Below are 22,984 nucleotides of genomic sequence, written 5' to 3' on the forward strand. Positions count from 1 at the left end.
AGGCTGTCTACCGCTAAATCCAGTGGTCATAACAAGAAAAAAAGTACCTATTTTCTTCCCCCATGTGTAGGAAATAACCCCACAAAACAAAACATATACTCACATAAAGTTGCATGATGCCATATAACCATAACTAAACCCATTAATTTCAGGCACCACTGTATTTTTATGTAAGTCAGATGGCCCCATTATGGATTTGAGTATCTTTGAGTTTTAAGAAGGGGTTATGAGACAAGGAACTAGAGTTCGGATTTCTCATCTTCTCTGAGGTTACAGCGTGCCCTACTAACTTCCATGTAATAATTTATATATAAATATATGTACACATGCGCACACATGTATTTCTTATACAAATATATATACACACTCACAACTTTTTTCTTGAGAACTTAGTACCAACTATGCAGAAGTGATTTTTTATGGCTAATTAGCCTTGCTTTTTTTTGTCACTGTCAGTATCCTTGTTCATAACCTTATTTTACTCTAGAGCTACAAGAGGGTCGCTATCACTGCTCACTTTTCCCAGATAGGTATACAAGAGACATGGCAAAAAGAAGATTGGGAATTTCCCCACACCACATACACCCCCTTTTTAAACAAAAAAATTACATTTTGGCTCTGGGTTGGTTTTTAAGCTCAATCTCAACAATACATAGTAGAACAGCAGGTGTATTTCAAGCTTAAAGCAAACCAGAACAGAAAACACTTGCTAATTCCACAATGTACACAGATACAGGTGTTCAGGCTTTACATTCTTTTACAAGATTCATATATTATGTCCCACCCTCCAGCAACCTCTTCTGTTTCTTTTCACATATTGCCTTGTAAATCTTTGATAACCAGACAGTTTTGAGATTTTCTGACTCCAATCATTATATGTTTTGAGAAGGTCTGAAGCCCTAGTGCAAACGTTCAGAAGAACTGATAAGCTCTTCCTCCCTCCTCTGCAGGAAGCCCTCGTGTGGTATCTCTGATCATTTTATCTGCTGTGCAAGTTAGATGGTGGTAGATTATCTGTACTCGTGCAACATTAAGAGGTTTAGAGCACAGAATTAGGAGAGACAGGAAAAAGATACACAAACTGAGAGAACAGTACATGATGGCTTCCACCATGAGGAACTCCACCATACTGAAAGGAGTGCTGTCATCTTGCCACTGATGCTTTGTTACTGATCCCAGAAAGAAAAGTTGGAGCACAGAAACCAAGTTATCCTCCATCAGCTAAAACTGAACTTTATTCCCAAGGGCAGGGAACTTTCACTGTTGCAGTAGGTATTGTCTCTCCTGTAAATAAATTAAAAGATACGGACATAAGGGCATACCTATACATGGAGCTGTTCCTAATTATGTGTCCACAAGGAATTTTAAATCCACCAAGAAAGCTACGTGTATAATTAGCTTACCCTACTTTCAAGGGCTCGCCCTGTTCCAAAACAAGAGCATGCGCACAGCTGAGGGGAAACATCTGTTGCACTTCAAATGCTCCGGAGCTTGTGCAATATCATGAAGATATCACAAAAAGTTCCAAAGCTTGATAGGGATGTTATCTTCTCAAGTCCATTAAAGGGAAAAAAATTCTTCATTACGCATGTTCGTTTTTTTAAAGCGGAAATGACTATGCATTGTGTGTACATAAGAAAACCACAAGTAGTGTAAGTTAACCTCAATGCCCTTGAAAGTCTACTCAGATCCTCCAGCTTCCTTAATTCCAGTTGTTCTGATTGGGCTACATCTCGTTTTATTAAAAACAAAACCCTCCAAAAGTTGACCACTAGGAGATCAAGCAGTTTTTCTTTTATGGGAAAAGGCAGAGTTAAAAGGTACACAGTGACTCCTATAAAACAAACCAAAAAGTATACAGGCTCCCATCGTCAAGGACTGTCAGGGCCTCACATTTCATACCATTTCCTAACGTTCAGTGACACGACTGCAGTTCAAATCTACCCCACAATGACTGCTCTGGCCCCCCCAACTCTTCAAAGCAGTATTTGTTGCTGCTTTGGCAGCAGTGAGGTCTGGCATTGTAAAACCTCCGTGTTTGGTTAGTTAAATGCGCCGAAGTTTGCTAAGCAACAGAAACCACAGAGGGAGCGAGGGGTGGGAAGTTCTCCCTTGCTCTCTCCCCTGAAATAACGTACAATTTGGCCAAGCTGGACTGAACTTTCAGAGGATACTTCTCTAGCCCTGAGGGGTCCTCCCACGGAACGAGTGAAGTTGGCTACGAAGAGCAGAGGTCACGGATCCTTGAGAAGAACCCATAGGAACATTTCACCATGGTATCTGCTGAGCTTTATAGCTGAGTATCCTCGACAATGAGAACAGAGTGCTCCTTGGATTTCATCTTCAGACAGTCAAAGTTGAAACATCCTCCCCCCTCCACACACACACAAAAGGGTAAAACATAAAAGGTCAAGCTTCAGCTCCAAGATTAATCAGCTTCCGTAATTTCTGTCCCAGGCATATCAATCACAGCTCCCTACCTCCTGCTGGGCAAGGAACATGAAAAATACTACAAGAGGCTCAGTGCACATCTTAAGTGGACGTGCAGGTGATGTGAGCAGCCATAAAGGTGCCCTGGCTAGAAGGGGAAAACTATTAACAGATGAAAATGCCTGCTGAAATACTGACAGAGAAAATGCCAGCCAGCCTGGGAACTAGGCATGGGAACCAGAAGCCTCCTTCAGAAGTGCAGGTGGCCTCCTTGAAGTACACAGCTAAGTACCTAAAAACTAGAGACATCCTGATATACCACCAGTAAGCACAAAACCAAGGAACTGTTAACAGCAACTTATCTGAAAAGGTGGAAAACAGTTTGGAAAAAGGGTAAAACACCCAGAGAAAGTAAGAATTGGCAACTGCCATTGGCTGTCCTATCAGCAAGAGCAGGAAAACAGTCTGGAAAAACAAAAACTGGCCTGGGAGAACAGAAAACATCAACATCTATTACCTATTCTGTGTGAAAAACAGAAATCAATGGCATCTATCGGTGCTGAAGTGGTGCTGTCCTACACCTCTTTGTTTCTCTAGGATTATAAAAATGACTTATTTTTTATCCAAAATAAAGTTTCTCTCTCTGAGAACTTCCCATGCTGCATATACTTTTCCTTTCCTAAACAGGCTGAACTCTCCACACAAACATTCTGCAAGATCTTGGACCCTCGCCAAGGATGGTTTGGTTTGTCCTTCTATGTCTGGGATGGTTGGGTCCTCCTTGGGGATCATTTTGTCCTCCTGTCCAGGATGATTTTACACCTTCTGAGACCTGTCCAATAAGCTTGATACTGGTATTATTGTGAACACAGATATATATGCGCACATAAATAATCTATTTTAAGTATTTCTGCTGCTGTATTATTGACAAGTTTGCTTCTCTAGTGATAGTCTGTGGTAACCTGTAACAGTATACACCCCCTTGGGTGTTGCCAATATATATAAAGCTGTTATAAATTATATATACACACCCACACATGCACATATATTTCTTTCATTCGTGTATATATATTGGCAATCACAGGTATAGCTGCTACTGGTGATTTTTTGTGCTATTTGTGGATATCTGTACTAGAGAAATTTAGAGAAAAAACCTGTGTGTCATCGTATGTTACAGAATTCTACCAACCCACAGTCACAATCTCTACACACCTGCAGGCTAGGTAACCCTTTAGGTTGTGACAGCAGGTGTGACCCTGAAAAAAAGCTTTAAAGTCTCACTAATAAAGTCAACTTGTGTAGAAAAGCAGAACAGTACCTGGATAATATTGCACTTTTAAAAATGGGAGAAAAGACAACAACAGTGTTTCACCTACATTAACTTGCATATTATTCCACTGTAAACCCTAAGGATGTTGACTCCATGGGAAAGACCACCATCAGCAATACATCTCATGTTACCAAAAAACCTGTATCTGTTCCAGGTTTTCTGTGGCATTTCATCTTCTGTTATGTCTAACACAACTGTTGCACCTACATTCTAAGGATTTGATCATTTAAACACAATTCAAAAGTTGTAGTTGCTATCATATAATTGTAAAAGACATCCCACTCTGTCGGATCATCGTATGCCATCAGCCACTACAGCAACTGAAAAATGTGTTTGCTCCCCAGAATACACAAGCTTGTAAGAAATGTTTTGATAAAAAGCTCTTAAATACCAAAGTAATCAGTTCAGGTGAGACTGAGCAGTATTTAGAAAAGAAGATGACACACCAGGCTGGGAAGGCATGGCAGCAGGTTGGATTTCTAATTCAATACTGCACGTGCAGTAAAGCGGATGTCTCCCTTAATACGGGGATTGGAGGTGGATTAGGGAGTCTCCTAGTAGTTATTTCACGTAACAGTGTTCCTTCCTAGGCCTACAGGTACAAAATCTCCCTGGGACAGAGTGACCAAAAGCCCAAAAATTTTCAGAGCACAGCCAGAAACTGCAGACAGCTGTTTCTAGTTAATAAATCAGTTTGGTGTTAAATCTAAGGAGGTAAAGTTAAAAACTCGAAATGCCAAAAAGCGTACGTGCACACTCTCATATTTACATGGGGAAACACCAGTACTTAACAAGACAGAAATAACCCTTCTACGTCTATGCTAATTACAGCAAATCTCCCTACAACCCTTTGAACATTACCAGAGTTTAAGTATGTTGTTTAATTGGCACTAAATCCCAACCACACACCATCAAACTGGATCTCTCCCGCAGCGTTGACGGAGCCAGACATTGGCAGTTTTCTCCAGCACAGGCAGCTTCTACTCTTGCCAGACTCCCAACTCCTACAGAAAGCTAATATTTTAACTTTATCCCAATTAAACCAACTATATCACATTATTAAAAAGATGTTCAGAGTCTGAAAACATGTCTATTTTCATCATCATAGACACTGAAGGGCTTTTAGTCTTTATCTTAAAACACCAGCAGCAAACGGCAGTACTGTGACAGACATGGGACGGCTCCACTGCTCGTGATACAGCAAAGACAGACACAGAACATTGTCTGACCAACAAGCAGTGACCGAGGAAGGATCCACATCAGAAATCCCTAACCTGTTTTTCTCCTGTTTATAGTTATTCTGTAATTCATATACTCCTACGGAGACAAGTTCACAATTCATAGCTATAACTGGATACTGCTTAATTGTGTACTATTTGTTACCTGTCCTTCTAATCTCTCATTCTCCTTCCCCAGGGCTTAAGTCCTTTCCACCAGTGACTTGAGAACCACAGAGACTGCCAAAAGACTTACCACAACTCTATCCAAAAGACTTCAAATACACCATTAGCCTTTGATCCCAGACATGGCAAGACACTACTTCTTTGCATGCCAGATGCTTGGGAAAGAAAAGGGAATGTCTAAGCCATTGGTCTAGCAGCTCCCCTTCATTAGCTGTCCTTAAGCCATCTCACCTCTTAAATTCATGTCCTCTTTCATGCCTGGACTCCTACACTTCACTTGGAAAGCACAAAGCTCCTGCTTAGGAAGCCTACTCTTCACATTTTAAGAAGGAAGAACCTAAAAACCTCTCTTCTCCAGCCCCAAACTCCAGGGAGACTGTCTAACCCTTCCTTTGCCTTGTGTGACAAAACAGATACCAGCTGCCTTGTTCTTCACAGCTTTTCCAGCAGTGGACAACGAGTGGTCTTGAGCATCATCTCGAGCATCATCTCAGCAGACAGACAGCAGCAACAGTGGGAAGAGGGTGGGAGATGCAGCCTGACAGTGGCATTATCTGATCACAGTTTTAGAAGTTCCTTTCTACTATAACAATACTGGAAACTATTACCAAGATGATTCAGTACAACACTGTAAACTGACCACATTTTAACTGGGAGTTCTTCACGGTGTTTTTTTCAGGACCCTGGCCTCACATTCAACTGAAGCACAAAGACAGGAATAGTTTGGGGTTTTTTCTTGATCTTGCCATATTGCCATAGGTATTTTGTGAAACCACACTGAGGAGGCTAAGTGAACATTTAGCAGCTACATCAAGTGAAATGAGAGTTACTGAGCCCAGCACCCCTTTCGGCGATAGTCAGGAAGAGGTGCTCTTCCACCAGCACAAGAAGAGGGACTTGTGGCAGTACCCTCAGAACCACCACCTACCTGCAATGCAGGGATGTCGTCTGCCAGGCATGCTGCATGGTGCTAAGGAGCGGAACAGCAGCCAACATCACAGCATCACAGAGTACTACACAAACACTATTCTCAGCATGTTGCAATTACAGTTTCCTCTTTCTAAGAGCAGTTTAAGGTGTCAGTGAAACCATTAACTACTTAGAAGGAACAGAGCCATCTACAAGCCCCAATCCACCTCCATAACCTCTAGCAGTTAGTGTCACAGTGGAAGTCCCCACAGCAAAAGTGAACTTCTGCCAAAGTTTTTGTATCATTCATCAACTTATTTATTCAGTGCTGAGCACTCCTAGGGGAGCAAAAAAAAAAAAATAACCAAAAAAACCCCCCACATCCCACCCTGCTGGAAAAAGTAAATTTAATACTAAGTGGAAAAAAAACCCAAACCCAAAACAAACCACTCCAAATCCAACATCCCACATGATTACTACTATACAGGGATCAAAATACATTGTCCACACATTCAGCTACGCAACTAAACCTCAGTGAACTCTCATTCCTCCTTCCTCAAAAACTTCTTTGTTCCAAAGGAACAAAGAAAGTTCAGCTCATCCTGAACTACCTGATCTTCAGCTGATCTTTGCTGAGCTACAATATGTAGAAGAAAATAATGCTAAAAACATATGAAGATTTTTTTTACCCCAACCAGTCTATGGATGGGGACAAAAAGTAAGACATCCAAATGCTAATCAGATTGGGGGGAGCGACAAAACAAAAACAAGTCAGCAAAGAAGGAAAACTAAAGGAAGAACTATTTGGGGGTTTTGCATTTCAGAACACATTGCTTTGTCAATTTAATGATTTTCTCTTGTGATCAGCCTCTTGCTTGTTTGCATGAGCCTTTTGTACAGAAAAAAAGGGGGGAAAAAAACATTTTCCAATAGGAATATTGGTGTCATAGAAAAGCCAAAAAAGATGACAGAAACATTAAAGATTATATTAACTGCATATAATTAACAGATATATTAACTGCATATCATTTCCTCCTCCCTACCCCATTTTATATAGGCATTTTGATAGTGGAGAAATGAAAGAGTTAAATATAAAAACCACACTTTGACTACAACCTTTCTGCAGCTCAGGTTGGTTTACCTGCACACACCAGAACAAAGAAGTGACCTGTCATATTTGGAAACAGTCATGCCAATTTGCCTTAAAAAACCCTAGCACAGGTTTGGCAGTTAAACAATCCCTCTTTTTACTTTTGTTCCCATCATTCTGTTGTGACTCTCTTTGCTCTTTGAAAGGCAAAGCTCCTGCTCCAGTAATTACAGTAACGACAGCTTTTGAGGACCAATTTTTGAGTCTCTTTGCATACGGCTACAAGGCAGGGAGTAGTGTGGGCTCTCTCTGTGCCAAAAGGAAATAAGCCAACACTGATCCAGAAGCAGTGGAGGTAAGGCTGAGTCTGAACCATCACCTTGCTTATCAGTGCAATTAATATTCCCCTGGTACTATTTTCATCACCTCAATAGCAGAGTTTCACATGAAGTGTTCTTTATTTCATAGAATCACTGAATGGTTTGGGTTGTAACAAACCTTAAAGCTCATCTAGTTCCAACCCCCCTGCCATGGGCAGGGACACCTTCCACTAGACCAGGTTGCTCAAAGCCTCATCCAGGCTGGCCTTGAAGCCTTCCAGGGATGGGGCATCCACAGCTTCTCTGGGCAACCTGTTCCAGTGCCTCACCACCCTCTCTGGGAAGAACTTCTTCCTGACATCTAATCGAAACTGCCCTGCTTTCAATTTAAATCCGTTACCCCTTGTCCTGTCACTACAGGCCCTTGCAAAAAGTCCCCTCCCAGCTTCCTTGTAGCCCCTTCAGGTACTGGAAGGGGCAATAAGGTCTCCCCAGAGCCTTCTCTTCTCCAGGCTGAACAACCCCAGATCTCTCTGCCTGTCCCCATAGCAGAGGTGCTCCAGCCCTCTGATCATCTTCATGGCCCTCCTCTGGACTCGCTCCAAGTGGTCAATATCCTTCTGATGTTGAGGGCTCCACAGCTGGACGCAGCACTCCAGGTGGGGTCTCACCAGAGCAGAGTACAGGGGCAGAATCCCCTCCCTTGACCTGCTGGCCACACTTCTCTGGATACAGCCCAGTGATGAGGGAGAGTGATTTACAAAGCAAACCATATTTGACAAGATCATCTTCCTCTGTGCAAACTGTTCTAGTCTCCTCTCTCACTGTTCCTGTTATGTCCCACTTGCAGTGGGTGAGGTTAGAAAGAATTAAGATGTCAGCACTATGATATGTATAAAATAGTTATGCTAACAACCAATTAGTAACTTTACATTTACATACAGTGTTTCAGTGGAGCTTTATTGTGTTATAACAGACACACGATCATTTTCTCTCCATTAAAGAGGTTTTTAAATTAAGGTTCCTGACAACATGTGAAGTATCTTACTGAGACAGATCCCCTTCTCAAAACATCAAGTGGGAAGTTTGCTATTGCTAGATACACTTTTGCCAGCTTGAAAGTCATGAAAAGTACTGCTGCTCTATGAATTTTCAGAAATTTCAGGCACTAAAAATGTCAGAAGAGCTGCAGAATCCATCTAAAATGATGGGAAACTGCAAAAATTCTGTCATTATTGCAGTTTCAAATCCCTGCTTTTGGCAGAAGTGAAACAGGCTATAAATGTTGAAATAATATCTGGCTCAGGAATAGCAGCAGACTCTTCCAAGGCTTTTTAAGCTGAGCAGGGAAGGGCAGATTCCACATGGGGCTCCCATGCATCAGCAGTGCTGATCGCTGCCCTGCCTAAGCTTTCACACCAACCCTGCAAGTCATGAAACCAAGTCGGGCACACAAAAAACGTGGGCACGCCCCACCTACATAAGGCAATGCATAGGCAGCATCCATTTGAACCAGTGGAGGGACTAAAACAATACATCTCTGTCAGGGCAGTGCTGCAGTTCGGTTCATCAGCCCAGTGAAAAACTTAAAAAATTTGTTATAAAAAAGCAAGTGACAGCAGCTCTGGTGAGCAGACAGCTCTGCAGCAAAGCCTGGACTCACACCTTTTTACTATGGCTCCTCTGGGTGCGCAGGGAAAATGTTCACGACGATTCCCCACCAGTCACCACACACAAACCACAGTCCGCATGACAGGATCTCCAGAAGCTTGAAGGACACGTGTAGATGATGTCCCAGAAACAGCATGTTAGTGCCTTGGAATCCATGATTTTAAACGGAAAGAAATGAAGCTTAGGGGGAGGAGTAAAGTGTGTGAGAAGCCCAGGCTAAGCTTCACTGCCACACAGCCCAGTGCTCACCAGCCTCAGCACACTTCAGGAGCCCATGCTGCAGCGAGCATCAGGATCCCTTGGCTAGGGTTGCACAGCTGATACTTGGGTGCCTCAGATAGACACTGCAGCTACTTACTCTCCTAGTAGTGTCTTCACCTGCTACATATATCAACCCTTTATTCTACTCCAAGACTTCTGTCCCAAAGGTTCAGGACAGGTCAGTAAGAGGCTAGGCTGCCAGATCAGTAAGAAGACAGCAAACCAGTGCAGTTAATCTATTCCTTTGCTCTTCTCTAGCTCGGCTACTGCAGCAGGTGTTTGTCCCACCCATTAGGAGAAATTACACCCAGGGTGTTCTGACATAGACAGTAATTGGACTCTGACCCAGCTTCATAGTCAATTTGCTGCATGCCATTACTACAGCTGTTCAGGAGGTATTAGCATTTCTGTACAGAACAGGATTTTGTACTGCAAGTCTTTTGCTGGTCACAACCACCACCGCACACTTTACCTCTATGGTTTACCACTTTCTAAGACCAGATCCCTCCGAGGACCATGTGGTTTTCTGGAGCTCTACTTTCATGAGGTCTGTATTCTGCTAAGACACTCTGCTTACAAAGAAACATCAGTCATTTATACCAAAAAGCAGAAGCTAAAGAAAACACTATGAAGTCAGTCACATACAAGATTTAAAAAGGCACATGAGAATGAAGAGTGTGAGGAAGCAGAAATTTCAGTGGAACAGAAGCATAATCCCAACTTCTTTTGTAAAGCTGGTATAAAAATCTTATCCAAAATCAGCAGTTTTGTATGCCCTAGAGATTCCTGCACAGCCTGCTATACAGAGTGGACTGCAAAACCCTTGTGGAAGAGGACTTTATTTCCTCCTAAAGCTTTTCATCCTCACGCAGCATTTCTTCGATTTACCAGTTTATGACTACCCCTCTTCCCTAACAGTCACCTGGTTTCTTTACTTTTAGCTGCTATTACCACCTCCTCTTCCCTGAGATGCTAAAATTAGTACTGTGAAAGGTTTAACATCCTTGAATGAGCCATTCAAGGATGCTTAGCTATTATGTCATGTAAACCACGGGATGGATGCCCAGGTGCTTACAAAGCACCTTGTAACACCAGGACCAGAGTGCAAGCTGTACACTTGCACTGTACATAAGCAGGCACAAACAGTAACGGGAAGAAAAGCAGAACGCTTACCCCAATGAGGTGTAAACCTACCAAGATATTGCCTACCATTTTGTCTTTCAAATGCAAGAGGAGCAAGTTTCTTATTTCTTATTTCTTGTTCAGATACAACTAGATTTTGAAACGGAAGCAATAAAACCACTACGAGCCTCGGCATATCAATCTAGCTGTGCCAATTCAGTAGTTGCCTCCCCACCCCAAATCCCCAGCTAGCACCAAGGCAGCGTTCACAGGCATTAAAAAAGAAGCTTAGAGTAATACACAAAGTCCTGTTGAAAGGGACGATTCTGATGGTGACAGCTCCAACACGAAGCTTTATCTATCCATGTGCATTCGGAATTCCAGCAGACTAAGCTCTTTGCACCTTTTCATTCAGCACTGCAGCCTCACCAGACCCAGCACCCACGTTTCCAGCATTCCTGTAATAAGGCTCAGAAGGAGCCATTAGATTATAGAGATTAAGACCATTCCTACACAGACAGGAAAAGCAACTTTAGCCCTTTTGGCTGGAAGAGTCAGCTGATCCCTCCCTTGCTTAAGATGTCATTATCCAAGAACCCTTCCTCCACGTGCCTCATCCTCCTGTCAGTCTGCAGCTTAAACTCCTCGTGTTTCCAGTCACATTTCAGCAGCGGTTACAGCTACGCAACATGCTCAGCAATTCCTCTCCAACGTCACCTCTCCAGATGCTTACATTATCTCTTACTAAGGAAGAGGTTCATCTGGCACCTTAGACGAAGACATTTTCCCTTTACAGACCGCTGTTTGTCTCCAGTAACTATTTGCTCCAGATTTCCTTTGCAGCTTTCAGAGGCTACAGTTAGTTTTGGCATGTTTTCCACTGAAAACTGCACCTTTTACTTGTGCCTGCTAATGGCTGAATGGAGTTTAGAGAAGACAGGCAGTGTGCTCTTCCTTTAGCCAGGCACCTGCCACTACAAACCCACTCCGACCTGGATATGTGTACATTATACATAACATAGAGCTAGGAGGAAATCTCTCCTCCTTAAATCTCTGGGCTAGTAACACACTTGTACAAATAAGAGGCATAGAAGAGGCAAAAGTCAAGTCTGAAACAGGCTGATAATGATTAGAAACTCAACATGTTAAGAAGCAAACCTGTGGAACTTTAAATACTTCCCTCAAATATTAACAGTTGCTTTGATCCCTGCACACCTAACTGGAGGAAATGGAGTAAGAGGAAGTGACAAACCGTTTCTGTAACAATACAGTTCTAGAAAGGTGTCCTTAAGGAACTCCATAATCAAAAATAGTAGGCAAATACAGCTGTGACTAGCCTTCTTAAAAAAAAAAATCTATTGCAGAATAGAATAAAAAAGAAATAATCAGGCTTTCTTCCAAGGGCAAATTAAAGTAAACAAACTGCACATTTGAAGAATGTTTGTCTGCTCACCAGCGTTCATTTTTTGCGGGGGGGGAAAAAAAAGGCATTCCTAGTACCAAAAAAATTAATTAACTCAAAAAGAAGAAGGAAGAAAAGAATATAGGAACCATATCCAAAAAGTGAGCTCTTGCTTCACTCCAACTGAAAAACATAATTACGTATTTCAGCCCAAAATTTTGAAAGGGGTGGGTGGGTAAAGGATGAACATTAATGTGCTTATTTCTCTACCAGTTTATCATTCTTTCTCGTTTTTACACACAGAGTTGCAAACAGCTTGTTAGGACAAGCTAAAGCAAACCTAAGTCTTTGGTAAAGAGTGACCTAACAGTAAGGGCTGGGGTCACCCAGGACTAACCCACATCATCCAGCTGAACTAACCCCCTTGGCCTGAACCTCCAACCGTCTGCTCAAATTTAGGTGAAAGGGTAAGTTTCATTGCCCTTTACCTTGCAGTTTGCTACAAAGGTCTGTGCAAAGGAAAAAAAGATTCAGCTAAAAGTGGTAACATGGCTGATCAGAAGGTTTTCAAACTACAGCATGAGCCCAAAGTGTAAAAATATTCACAAAAATGAGTGCCTCACATGGTTGCAGTAACCACATGCTAAGGACTGAAAACAGATGCACCAGCCATAGAGGTGTTTGGGAACCATACAATGTTTTTATAGCAAAATACATGTCCTAGTTCAAACCAGAAATCAGCTCTGGGAAGCCCTACTGTTTCTGTTACACATCAGAATACATCAGGAAATCACAATTGTCTCATCTAGTTTAAAAACCAACGTGATAACAGGAGCTTAAGCAGTATGTGATAACTCTGCTGCACAGTTAAATTAGAATTCAGATAAATCACTGAAACCAACAAGGCAAGTCAGAGTTTTCAGTTTTTGCTCCATATTCCAACCATGATACCTCTTCCAGATACCAGTGGAATCTCTCTATAAATTCTTGCCCAGCCTCCTTTATCATGCCTCCCTCTCATATACACAAGGAAAAAATATCAAGGAAGTCCTGACAAATGATAAAAAAGTCACAGAAAATGAATTCCAAATCCTTAAGAATATGCTGAAGATAAAACACAAGTCGTGTTGTTAGATTATAATCTAGAAATCTAACAGAAACTATAGCCTTGTTATTTCTACCCCCTGACAAGCTTCAAACACTTGAAACTAACCCTCATATTCCACAGTTCAAAAGCAATCCATTAAACTGACCATTTTAGGAAGCAAGTGAGCAAGAACTCTCATTGATATATTACGGAAACCTCTAGTTCTATTGTTAAAGGAACGCTTGTCTTTTTTTTTTTTTTTTTTTAGTTTTTAGTTTTAACTATTTTTTCTTACAAGTCAGCAGTTCAGACCTGCTGAGATAAAATCCTCAAGTCTTACGGGTGCCTCTAGCCATGAATGACAATTTGGCTTATATACACACACAAAACCAAACATGTAATACCTGAAATCTACAAATACTCTTACCTTTATTTCTTATACCACTTACTAGTAATTCATATTCTGTTGAGAGGCATATCTTGAGACATACTCATTGTTGAAATAGCTTCCACGGAAACGCACTGGTCAACCCTTCAGAAATCTCTTCCTTCCTACAATTACTACTAGACAAAATACACCTATTGCAACCACATTAAAGTCAAGCTATTCTGAAATAACCTAAAGATGTCAACACCAAGATTTCACCAAGCGGTTTTTGTCATGCAGTGAGGTATGTTCTGAGGAATGTAATGAGGAAAAAAAATACTCAAGTGACCCAGAAACCTTAGGAATGCTTTTAAGTTCCTTCTAGAGAAGTGTCAGCCCAGGTGCTATCCATGCATCAGCCCACCTCGAAATTCTGATGCCAACTTCTGCAGTTCAGAGAAGCCTTATTACAGCTGGCTTAAGCTGCTCCTTTCCACAGAGCATTAATTTTATACTTACGTAAAAAGTGTTTTTCCAGTAAGGCTATTTCCAGGTGACCTTTGATCTCATTCAGTCTGTCAGATTCCGTTCTGTTAAAATCCTGGACTCCTGAAGCCATGATGATGGTCCCTGGACCAGCCTATAAGAAAGCAAGAACACACTGACAGCTCAGGGGCAATTTTTTTTTGGTCATTTAAACACATCAACTTCTGGGGCAGTAAGAAACAGCCACATGAGAAACATGCAAGGATCAACAACTTTGCATGCCTCTTATTCAGCATTAAATTACCAAAATAAATGAGTGAAAGCTAAACTAATGCACAGCGCCTCTCCCATGTGAGTTTACACGACGTAGTTCTGCAGAACTCATGGAGTTACAGAAAACAGATATTTCCCACTCCACCCCCCCCAACAGTTCTGCTGCATCATCATTTAGCCTTTTTTCTGCTGATTTAAAAGGGCATATTTACACTATCCCCCTCCTTTTCCCATTTAACGAAGAGTTAATGCAACATGCTTAACATAAAATTGTGAACCTAGCAAAAGTAATACTTTTTTTACCTATTTACTGAGCTATTAAGAAAACACATATTGTCTAGTTTAATATCTATTTAGGGAATGTGTAATTCTGAAGACAGTGGTCTCTCTGCAAGGAAACGGTCCCCTGATCCCCCACCTCCAGCACTGCCCAGTTACTGCTAAAGGATGTGGTTGGTGCCCAGAAGCTCATGCTGACAGGCCAGGAGAGAGGGGGAGTCAGGAAATTGTGTGTTTCCACAGATTTACCAGCACCCCTTAGGTGAATTTAGCACTGTAAATACTGCAGGATGCAGAAACTGAAGAGCCATTTTATTAGTTAGGAAGAGCAGTGACAACCATCACCTCCAAGAAGTGAGCCCCCAACCCATGCAGCGGAAGGCAGGTGATGCTGTCCTTCCTTCCCTCAAAGCGGGCATTTTCGGACAGCAGGAGAAAGGGTGGGGGAGGCCACCTCCTGGGTAACAATTGTTCAGGCACCGTGTGGAGTCTCCACCAGGTACAAAAAGTATGTCAATGAGAATTATAGGAGCTTCTTCAATTTATAATCAGAATGGAAGCGCTAGATTACAGAAGCCTACACCTACGACATGATCTCAGTACAAAAAGGGATTATTTACCTATCCTAACCATTTCCCTACCCTTTGTTTGAGCTCTGAAAACATCCAGGAGCTGTAATGTGTTCAAAAGTCAACTTGCACATATTTAACAGTGACAGATTAAATTATATACAGATATAAACTCAACTAATCTACAAGAAAGTTAATTAAAAGACATTTTCTGTGTTTTAGGAAAGATGTACTGAAAGTTCACTGACAGCAAAGTACTTTCACTGTTGAAATGATTTGCACTTTTAAAATAAAACACTGTAGACATACCTATTAAACATCTGTTTTCTCGCTTGAGCTGAACAGATGCTGAGTTTAAGCCCTACAATTTGTCTGTACAGGCAAATTAGCACTCGGTAGGCATTTACTGCATGGTGTTTACCTGGCACCAACTCCCCACTCGGGCTTGCTCTGCACAGTGCGAGGCAGAGTTGCTATTTCCAGTCCTAAAAGCAGCACAGTTACACCCCCACAGCGCTCTGCCAACGCTGCTGGCCCCGATGAGGAGCAGAGCCATGAGCTCAGCAGCAGCCCTGTGCTGCTTCCCATCGTGGAGCTGGCAACAACCACGCCACAGAAGAGACGGACAGACCCCAGGGCAGTGCTCGCGGTGGGGAGCTTCAGCACAGCATCCTCCTCCAGATTTCCCGTTCACACCTGCCTTTAGCCAGAGAGGTGCAGCAAGACATGCTATTTGCAACCGCTCCAGCTGCAGCTGAAGAGCAATAGCTGCCCGTTTTCAGATGAGCACAGGGTAGCAATCAATGTCCGTGTTGATTTCTTATCTATAGAGCTGGGTTGTATTTATTTACGTTGCAAGATTTAGTGTTATCACTTCCCAGACGCTTGGAGAACCCCAAGGAGGGAAAGTGTGGCTGAAGTCGAACAGCAGCACCCCTAACATCACACTCCATAAGCAGGCACAAGGAAAGTGTTACTAAAATGAAGATTGCTGCCCAGATGTTGAAGAGTGGCTTTGTATATCCACATCTGGTACAAAAGGACAATCTCTGCTCCCAACACGCGAGTTCATACAGAGCTGTCTAAAGAAACAGTGCTACCGCTTAATAAAAGAAATGGATAAAAAAATAAAACCATGTACAGCTCAAAGAGCAAGATGCTGTACTCATCAGGAATGCTTATGGGCTCTTAGCACCTGGCTGGCTCCCAGCCAAGCCCCAGTCGGTCCCCAACCCCACGCACTGCGGCAGGGACAGGAGCACAGACACTGACTGAGGTGAGGGAGGAGACGAAGAACCGGGCTAGCAAACATCTAAACTCACTCAGGTTTTTATCCTCACTGAAGATACTCAAGGTGTCTCACGCAGAGATCAGAAATCCATCTGGAGAACCAGCTCTGCATTTGCTTCTTCTGAGATGTTAAGTCATTAATTAAAGCCCAGGATACTTTGACCGTACTTTAGGGAAGCAGAGAAAAGCAAAAAGATGAGCAGCACTGGGAACAGTGATACGAGTTAACAGGACTCGTTCTGAAAGCTTCCCAATGCGTATCTGCTAAAGCATTGGACCCAAGAAGCCTAACATCAGTTAATGGGTTAAAAGTCAGCGGGTACACATCATTAAACTAGCCACACAAGGTTACAATGACCTTCTCAGTTAGAGAAAAAAGGGAAGAAATAATTCCACTGTTAAAACATAAGGCCGCTTGCTAAGAATACGAGGAGCAAGATCATGTAATTATGAAGTAATAATAAAATGTTTTAATAAAAATAACCAGACTAGTAAGATACATCATGATACGAGTTTGGTGGAAAATAAAGCATCCAATTTCCCAAATTAGCGACACCATAACATATTAATGACTATAATTTAGAGGCATTCAAAAAACTGAGCATGTTCAGGACAGCGATATGAGAGACGTTTAAGAAAATCCTTCTTTTGTTCCAGAATATTTCTCCCCCACACCAATACACCTTATTCTGTCAAGGGGTGCTAAAGGGCTATAAAGATAAGAAACAGGGCCTATATATTTGCTAGAGGTCAACTGCCTGCCTCTGCATTGCAAAAGTACCTCTGTCTGAAGTTAGCATAACTGACTCAACTCACAAGTGAACAAAAATTCATCTTGTATTAATTCCAGCATTAATCGGTTTCTCCCTTCTGCTGCCTCTGCTAGTGCTGGGACACGGGCTGCATTAACCACACTGCACTCTTCAGATGCCCTTTCTTGCTTCTGACTCACAGTAACAGCCCTGAAGGCTTCCACAGATTTCTGCTTTTCCATCCCTCTAGCTAGGTGATGCCCAGGAAGCCAGCAAAATGCCAGAGTTGAGCGTGGAGTCAGAGGGGTTAAAGGAAGATTTCTGATGACGACAGATTGCTTCTAACCCACGATAAGAGTTCAAAGGTTACTGCTCCAAGTCACATCCAGCTCTGGATCCAAAAATCACAGCTTGAAAAACACATTTGTGGGTATACATCTGCAGTTCAGGCTTTTTGTAACAGCACCTCCCAACCTGAGAGCTCTCTGCCTTCCCTCCCTTTGTCCCCAAACCCCTTGGGAGCCCTGGGATTTTGTTTTGTGCACTGAGCACCAATGCCACTGTCGTACAGCCACAGCAAAGGTCTCGGGCACTTCTGAATCAAGCAGATGTGGATCTGTGCTCTCCATCTGCAGCACAGCACATCTTCAGCATCACACAGAAACGGAACTGAGCAACTCCCTCCTTTCATTTTACTCACGCAACATCATATGCAGGTGATTTTTCTCTAGGAATATCTAAAAAAATGGTCTCATTTCCCACCTTGTAATTAACTTAGAGAGGTGCAGTTCTCAAACACAGAGGATGGGGAGTAGTGAGGACATGGCGTGCCAAGCCCATGGGCATAACCACCCACCGAAGTCACTCATTGTGGCCAGGACACGACACAAAACTTTAACTTGCATTCATGTGATCAGCAAAGGGGGAAAAAGTCTTAGGTAACACAAACTATAGAGCTTGTCTGGAGGTCAGAGTATCCTGAGTTTCTCAACAGACCCTTCACGTGCATTTTCTTTCTCCAAATTACGACAGGGTTCCCCATTTACCTGCTGCAGGGAAAGGGAAAACCCAACAACACTGCTCAAGAACAAAAACATCTGCATGAACAGTTAATCCTTAGCAGCTATTCATACCCATACTGGTAAGCTCCTAAAACCCAGGTATATTTTACATAAACTTAAATGAATGCAGTGCTAGGCAGGTTTAGAGACTTTAGTATTTTAATTGCAATGTTTCCATCACGCCTTTTACCTCCGAAGCATCATGCTTAATACCATCCAATCACTGTAAACGAGGTGACCAGTACAGAAGTGTTCAAGGTTTTAATTGACATGTTTCAGGAAAAGCCAAACTGTACTGGAACAGCAATTAAATTAATGTTTTCTGTACCACAATAACTCAGATTTAATCCTAGCACACTGGCGGGGAACTTGCATAAGTAGATTAGACTGTTTTGCATGCAGTATGCCAGGTATGAGAGCGCTTCGATTTGCAGTGACCACTGGCAGGTTAGCGCAGAGCCTCCACGGGGTTAAACATAAGCTTACACGTAAGTTTTCTCCTTCCCACCTCTGCCAAAGGGGACGTGATCCTCCTCCGCACCAAGTTCATTCAAATACCTGTACACAGTACTGAACGTTTTCTCCCTTTTATAAAAACAGGAGATTTGTCACATTAACAGTACATAAATTCATCTACAGTACACGATGAGAGAGAAGTTAAAATGAGGCAAATCAAGCCAGAACTGGCAAATGCAATGGTGGGCTATGATTTTCAGGGCACAGTCCCCCTCCCTAAACATTTGCATCTTAGCAAATCAAATTGCTGGAGCAATGTTTTAAAGATTTTTTTAAGTGCAGACAGAATTGTGATCTAGCAGGAAGGAAACCACTTTACATCTACAGAATAGGAAACCAGGATGGCACTGAATAAAGGGGACTTTAATTACCAAGCAAGCAACATTACCTGAATTCCCAATGTCACAAGACAAATGCTAATACAATCACTATTAGGAAGTAAGAATGGACCAGATTATCCCCTCTACTTATTTCATGATTGTAGTGTTTTTACAAAACAATGCAGAAATAACAGTGCTGCATACAGTGTCAAATATCCTTGCTTTAAAGAAAGTCCCACCAACCACATATGGTAAAGAGGGAAGGGAGGAAAACCTGAGGTAATTCAGGAACTGAAGGAAATGCTTTGCAAAGAGTTAACCTGTTAACCAACACGACTGTCTTGGCAATGATCTGATCAGTGTTCAAGTACCCAAAGATCTATCTTAGATAGCAGGTCTACCTGCTATCTAAGGAAGCCTGGTAGTCAGGGCACTTAAATGAGAAAAGTACCCATAAAAGCAAACATGCAGCCTGTAAGTTGAGCCCAAACTAGTTCAAATTAAGAGTAAAACACCTTTTGAATAGAAAGTCTCATAAACCACTGAGGAGAACTCCAATGAAAATAACAAACCCATCCAACCCCAGGGGTCTCCTACCAGGAGCTAGCTGTGTGCTTAACCCAAACATGAGCTGAGTTAGGACATTTATTATTGAACTAAATAGGTAAAACTCATAGTTTATAGATAGAAAGCAAGATGATCTCATCTGGCCATCCTTTCTGTCCTTCCACAAGGTATAAATTCTGCACATGCTACTTCAGTAAGACATGTGAAGTGTTGGGAATAAGTCCCACTGCTGCATATGGGGCCTGGGACTGAAGGGTCACTTTGCTTGTTAGAAGTGTGCAACACAGAACGCTCTTCTTTGCTGATGATCAGGGCTCTGCAGTCACAAGCTTTTATGACAAGGCTTTTTACTCTGAAACTTCCATTTCTGGCAAGTTTTTACCTACATTACCAAGTTCAGGCACATCCATAAAGAAAAGGCACCTCGTGCACATTTCTAAGTGCACTACGTACCCCTGAGGCACACTACAGAAGGGTCTTTCATTCATGGCTGTACTGTTCTAATAGACAGAAATCTTTCTTTAATGGCTCCATGATGATTAACACACCAGACTTAAAAAGAAAAAGTAGAAGAGAGTAACAGAGACAAAACTTTTGTCAAGGGCAAGGCTGACAGTGGAGTCAGAGATATCTACGTCTTGAAAATGCAGATAAAGGGACCAGGACTCATATTTGTCATGCCTTTCCTCAGTTCCAAGCCACCAATGTCGCTCTTTCAAGCCCACCAGTTCTGCACTCAAGATTTTAACATAAACAGTGCAGCAACAGAAGTGGAAACACAGCTCACATCTACCTGAAAAGGCACACAGCCTAACTTCAATTTACGCACAAGACTTGTGTTGACTTTTGTGTGCTTTCAGCAGTTCCCCAAAGGCATTACACAGGAAGAAGCCAACAAGACTTAGTACTTTTATTACACTGATCATGAGAAGACCAAGTTGCTTACAGAGCCAATAAAACACCCTGTATAAGCAACATAAGAATTGAATTTCAGTCACTGAATTAAAAACTATTCAGACACAATTCCTCCATATGATCTCATAAGAATAGAGACGTAATTCAGAATCACCCTGTTCACATTATCTTAGCCACTATTTTAATATTGACTTAAATATACTTTCTTTACTCCTGCCACCTCTGCAGCACAGGGGATTATTCCTTCTCCCTTCGTTTTATGGATGGGCAGCAGCACTTAGTGGGCAGATGTCTGTGAGGGCCAAATGCTAATCCCCCCAACTTCCCATCTGAAATTTATCCCTTAATACATCAGACCTCTTTATTTTGCTGGTATTTGTTAACACAGCTGCCGCTCTTAGGCTGTTCCAGCATCACACCGGGTCTGGAGCTCCCGAACATCAAGAGCAGGGCAAAACAAGTCCAATGCTGTTGCAGCTTTCCGCTCTCTCTTTCTCCCTGTTTTTAAAGAACTATACAAGGACTTGGATCATGACAGCCTATTTAGCAGTATGTAATCAGCCAGAAAGCAAAGTGGTTTTCTTCAAATTACCTTCTCAGCACACAGTGCTCAACAAATTTGAGAAAACAGGGACCATCACTGCAGATGTGTAAGGCTTTATAAGTAGTCAAAACTGTAGGTTTACCTCGCTATTCCCTCAGCCCTACCATCCTGGAGCTACTATCCTCCTAAAGAAATGTAGGAAATAGTATCTAGGGTTTCAGACAGATGCTTCTATAGCCTCTAGCTCTGCTATGGGGATCCTTCTGCTTAGATACAAAGGACATTCCCTGCTCTCCAAAAATATAACGCCATAAGTTTAATGAAAGTAAGCCAGTATTTACCTACAAATAACGTGGAAATTATTATGTAGGAAGGGCAGCAGCACAGATTAGTCCAAGTTTACACAATACATACATCTTAACAAAGGACAGATGTCTTCAGTAGAAGACAGCAAAGGAAAGGCATTCAACAACAGACCTTCTTTGTCTGAGGAGCTTGAGGATTTGCATACAATAGACTTTTTGTGACTGAAAAGTGGCTTGTCAGTTTGTTCCATGATCACAGAAAAAAAAAAAATCTGGCAAAAGAGCTCCATATAAGCAGGATTATATGTGACACCATACAAGTCCGCTTAAATTTAAAAAACCTAATAGCTACAGAACAGGATACAAGCTGCCAACCCCAAAGGAGAAACTGAAGCATATACAGTGTGAAGTCTTTTAGTTTAACATTTGCCATGAGCTAGCCTTTTTCTTTTAGAGATAAAGTTTTAGACAACAGCTTGACCACATTTTGGGGATAAAAAGTGCACGGTGAGTTTCCAAATAGGGTGGTACAAATTCTAACTTCCAAGTCACATTCAAGAATACAGTTAAAATGGGCAAATTGTAATGTAGATTGTAGCAGTCCAAGTTCAAGGATCCCCAGCCATTTTTTTAACAGTTAAAGCAGGATTTATTTTTTTAACCCAATATTTAACTTTTCCTGAAACAGAATCTTTTAAAAAGGTAGGTCTATTCCGGTGTTTCTGCTTACAAGCACCAAAAAGTTTTAGCAACTGTAGAGTCTTGCTCACTTCCCACATAGCTTTAAACCAGCTCTATAGCATGGAAGTGTTACTGGATACAACACTGCAGTGAAGAACAAGGTGGTGTGACCCTTTAAGTCTAATGAAGCCACCAGAAGTCTTATCCTTACAGTCCCAGTGCCATTTTCAGCAGATCTGACAGTCCTCAGACTGGGGGGGGGGGGAATCTTTCTTTCAGATCTGTTCCTTAGTAATTCAACAAAACAAATAACGAACCAACAGCATTCAGAAGCACATCCAAGGTCAACAAACCTGTCAACCCACAACACCTAAAATCAATAGTAGGACCAGGAACCCTACTATTAAGAAATTAATTGATCTTCCCACAAAATGGAAGCTTACTTCCTAGTCCACAAATCTTTACGTGTTAAATCCAAAATAGAGAGACAAAGAATTATTAATTTCTGTTATTTTTCTGCCCGACAACTGTATAACATAAAGATAAGTAAATCAAGTACTTACAGGGTCTCTCAGCTCTTCATTGTCTCGAGTTGACGTTCGAGGTATTTTCACTGGGATTTCATCTCCACATTCAGTGTCTGAAGCATTTGGAGACTCTGCTAAATCAAGGAACTCATCTCTCTTGTGACCTCTGAACCTTATTTTGTCCAACTTCTTTAGCATGTTCAGCACTGCACTTTTCTGCTTTACCTTAACATGACGGTTGGAGTCTCTGCAAAAAACAAGATATGGAGGGTACTTTAGAAAGCTTGCAATAAACCAAAATACATGCAATCTAATCACTAACTACTTCTAACCATCTTAAGGGCCTTCCTGCCACTGGAGGAAAAACATGGTACAGCTTAGCTTTTTAGCAGGTTTTTTTTTCCCCCCACAGTGTAACAGATGCATGGCTTGTTTCTCAGTAGTTGATGATTTACCATCTTCCCACACTATTATGGCCTCTTTCTCACGGCTATTTTTAAAGCAAGT

General features: G+C 41.9%; 1 protein-coding gene across 1 annotated transcript in view; it reads right to left on the reverse strand.

Moving 5' to 3' along the window:
- The window catches only part of LOC104511955 (GRAM domain-containing protein 4-like), a gene marked incomplete at both ends in the record, with an annotated part of 32,846 nt that extends 10,122 nt beyond the window's left edge, over nt 1-22,724 (reverse strand). The window contains 2 exons of the mRNA XM_010154762.1: nt 13,912-14,032; nt 22,514-22,724. Coding sequence (XP_010153064.1) covers nt 13,912-14,032; nt 22,514-22,724 — 332 coding nt within the window. The remainder of the gene's footprint in view (nt 1-13,911; nt 14,033-22,513) is intronic.
- Between the last annotated feature and the right edge of the window lie 260 nt (nt 22,725-22,984).

The sequence above is a fragment of the Eurypyga helias genome, unplaced genomic scaffold (assembly GCF_000690775.1).
Source record: "Eurypyga helias isolate BGI_N326 unplaced genomic scaffold, ASM69077v1 scaffold9197, whole genome shotgun sequence".
NCBI lineage: Eukaryota > Metazoa > Chordata > Aves > Eurypygiformes > Eurypygidae > Eurypyga > Eurypyga helias.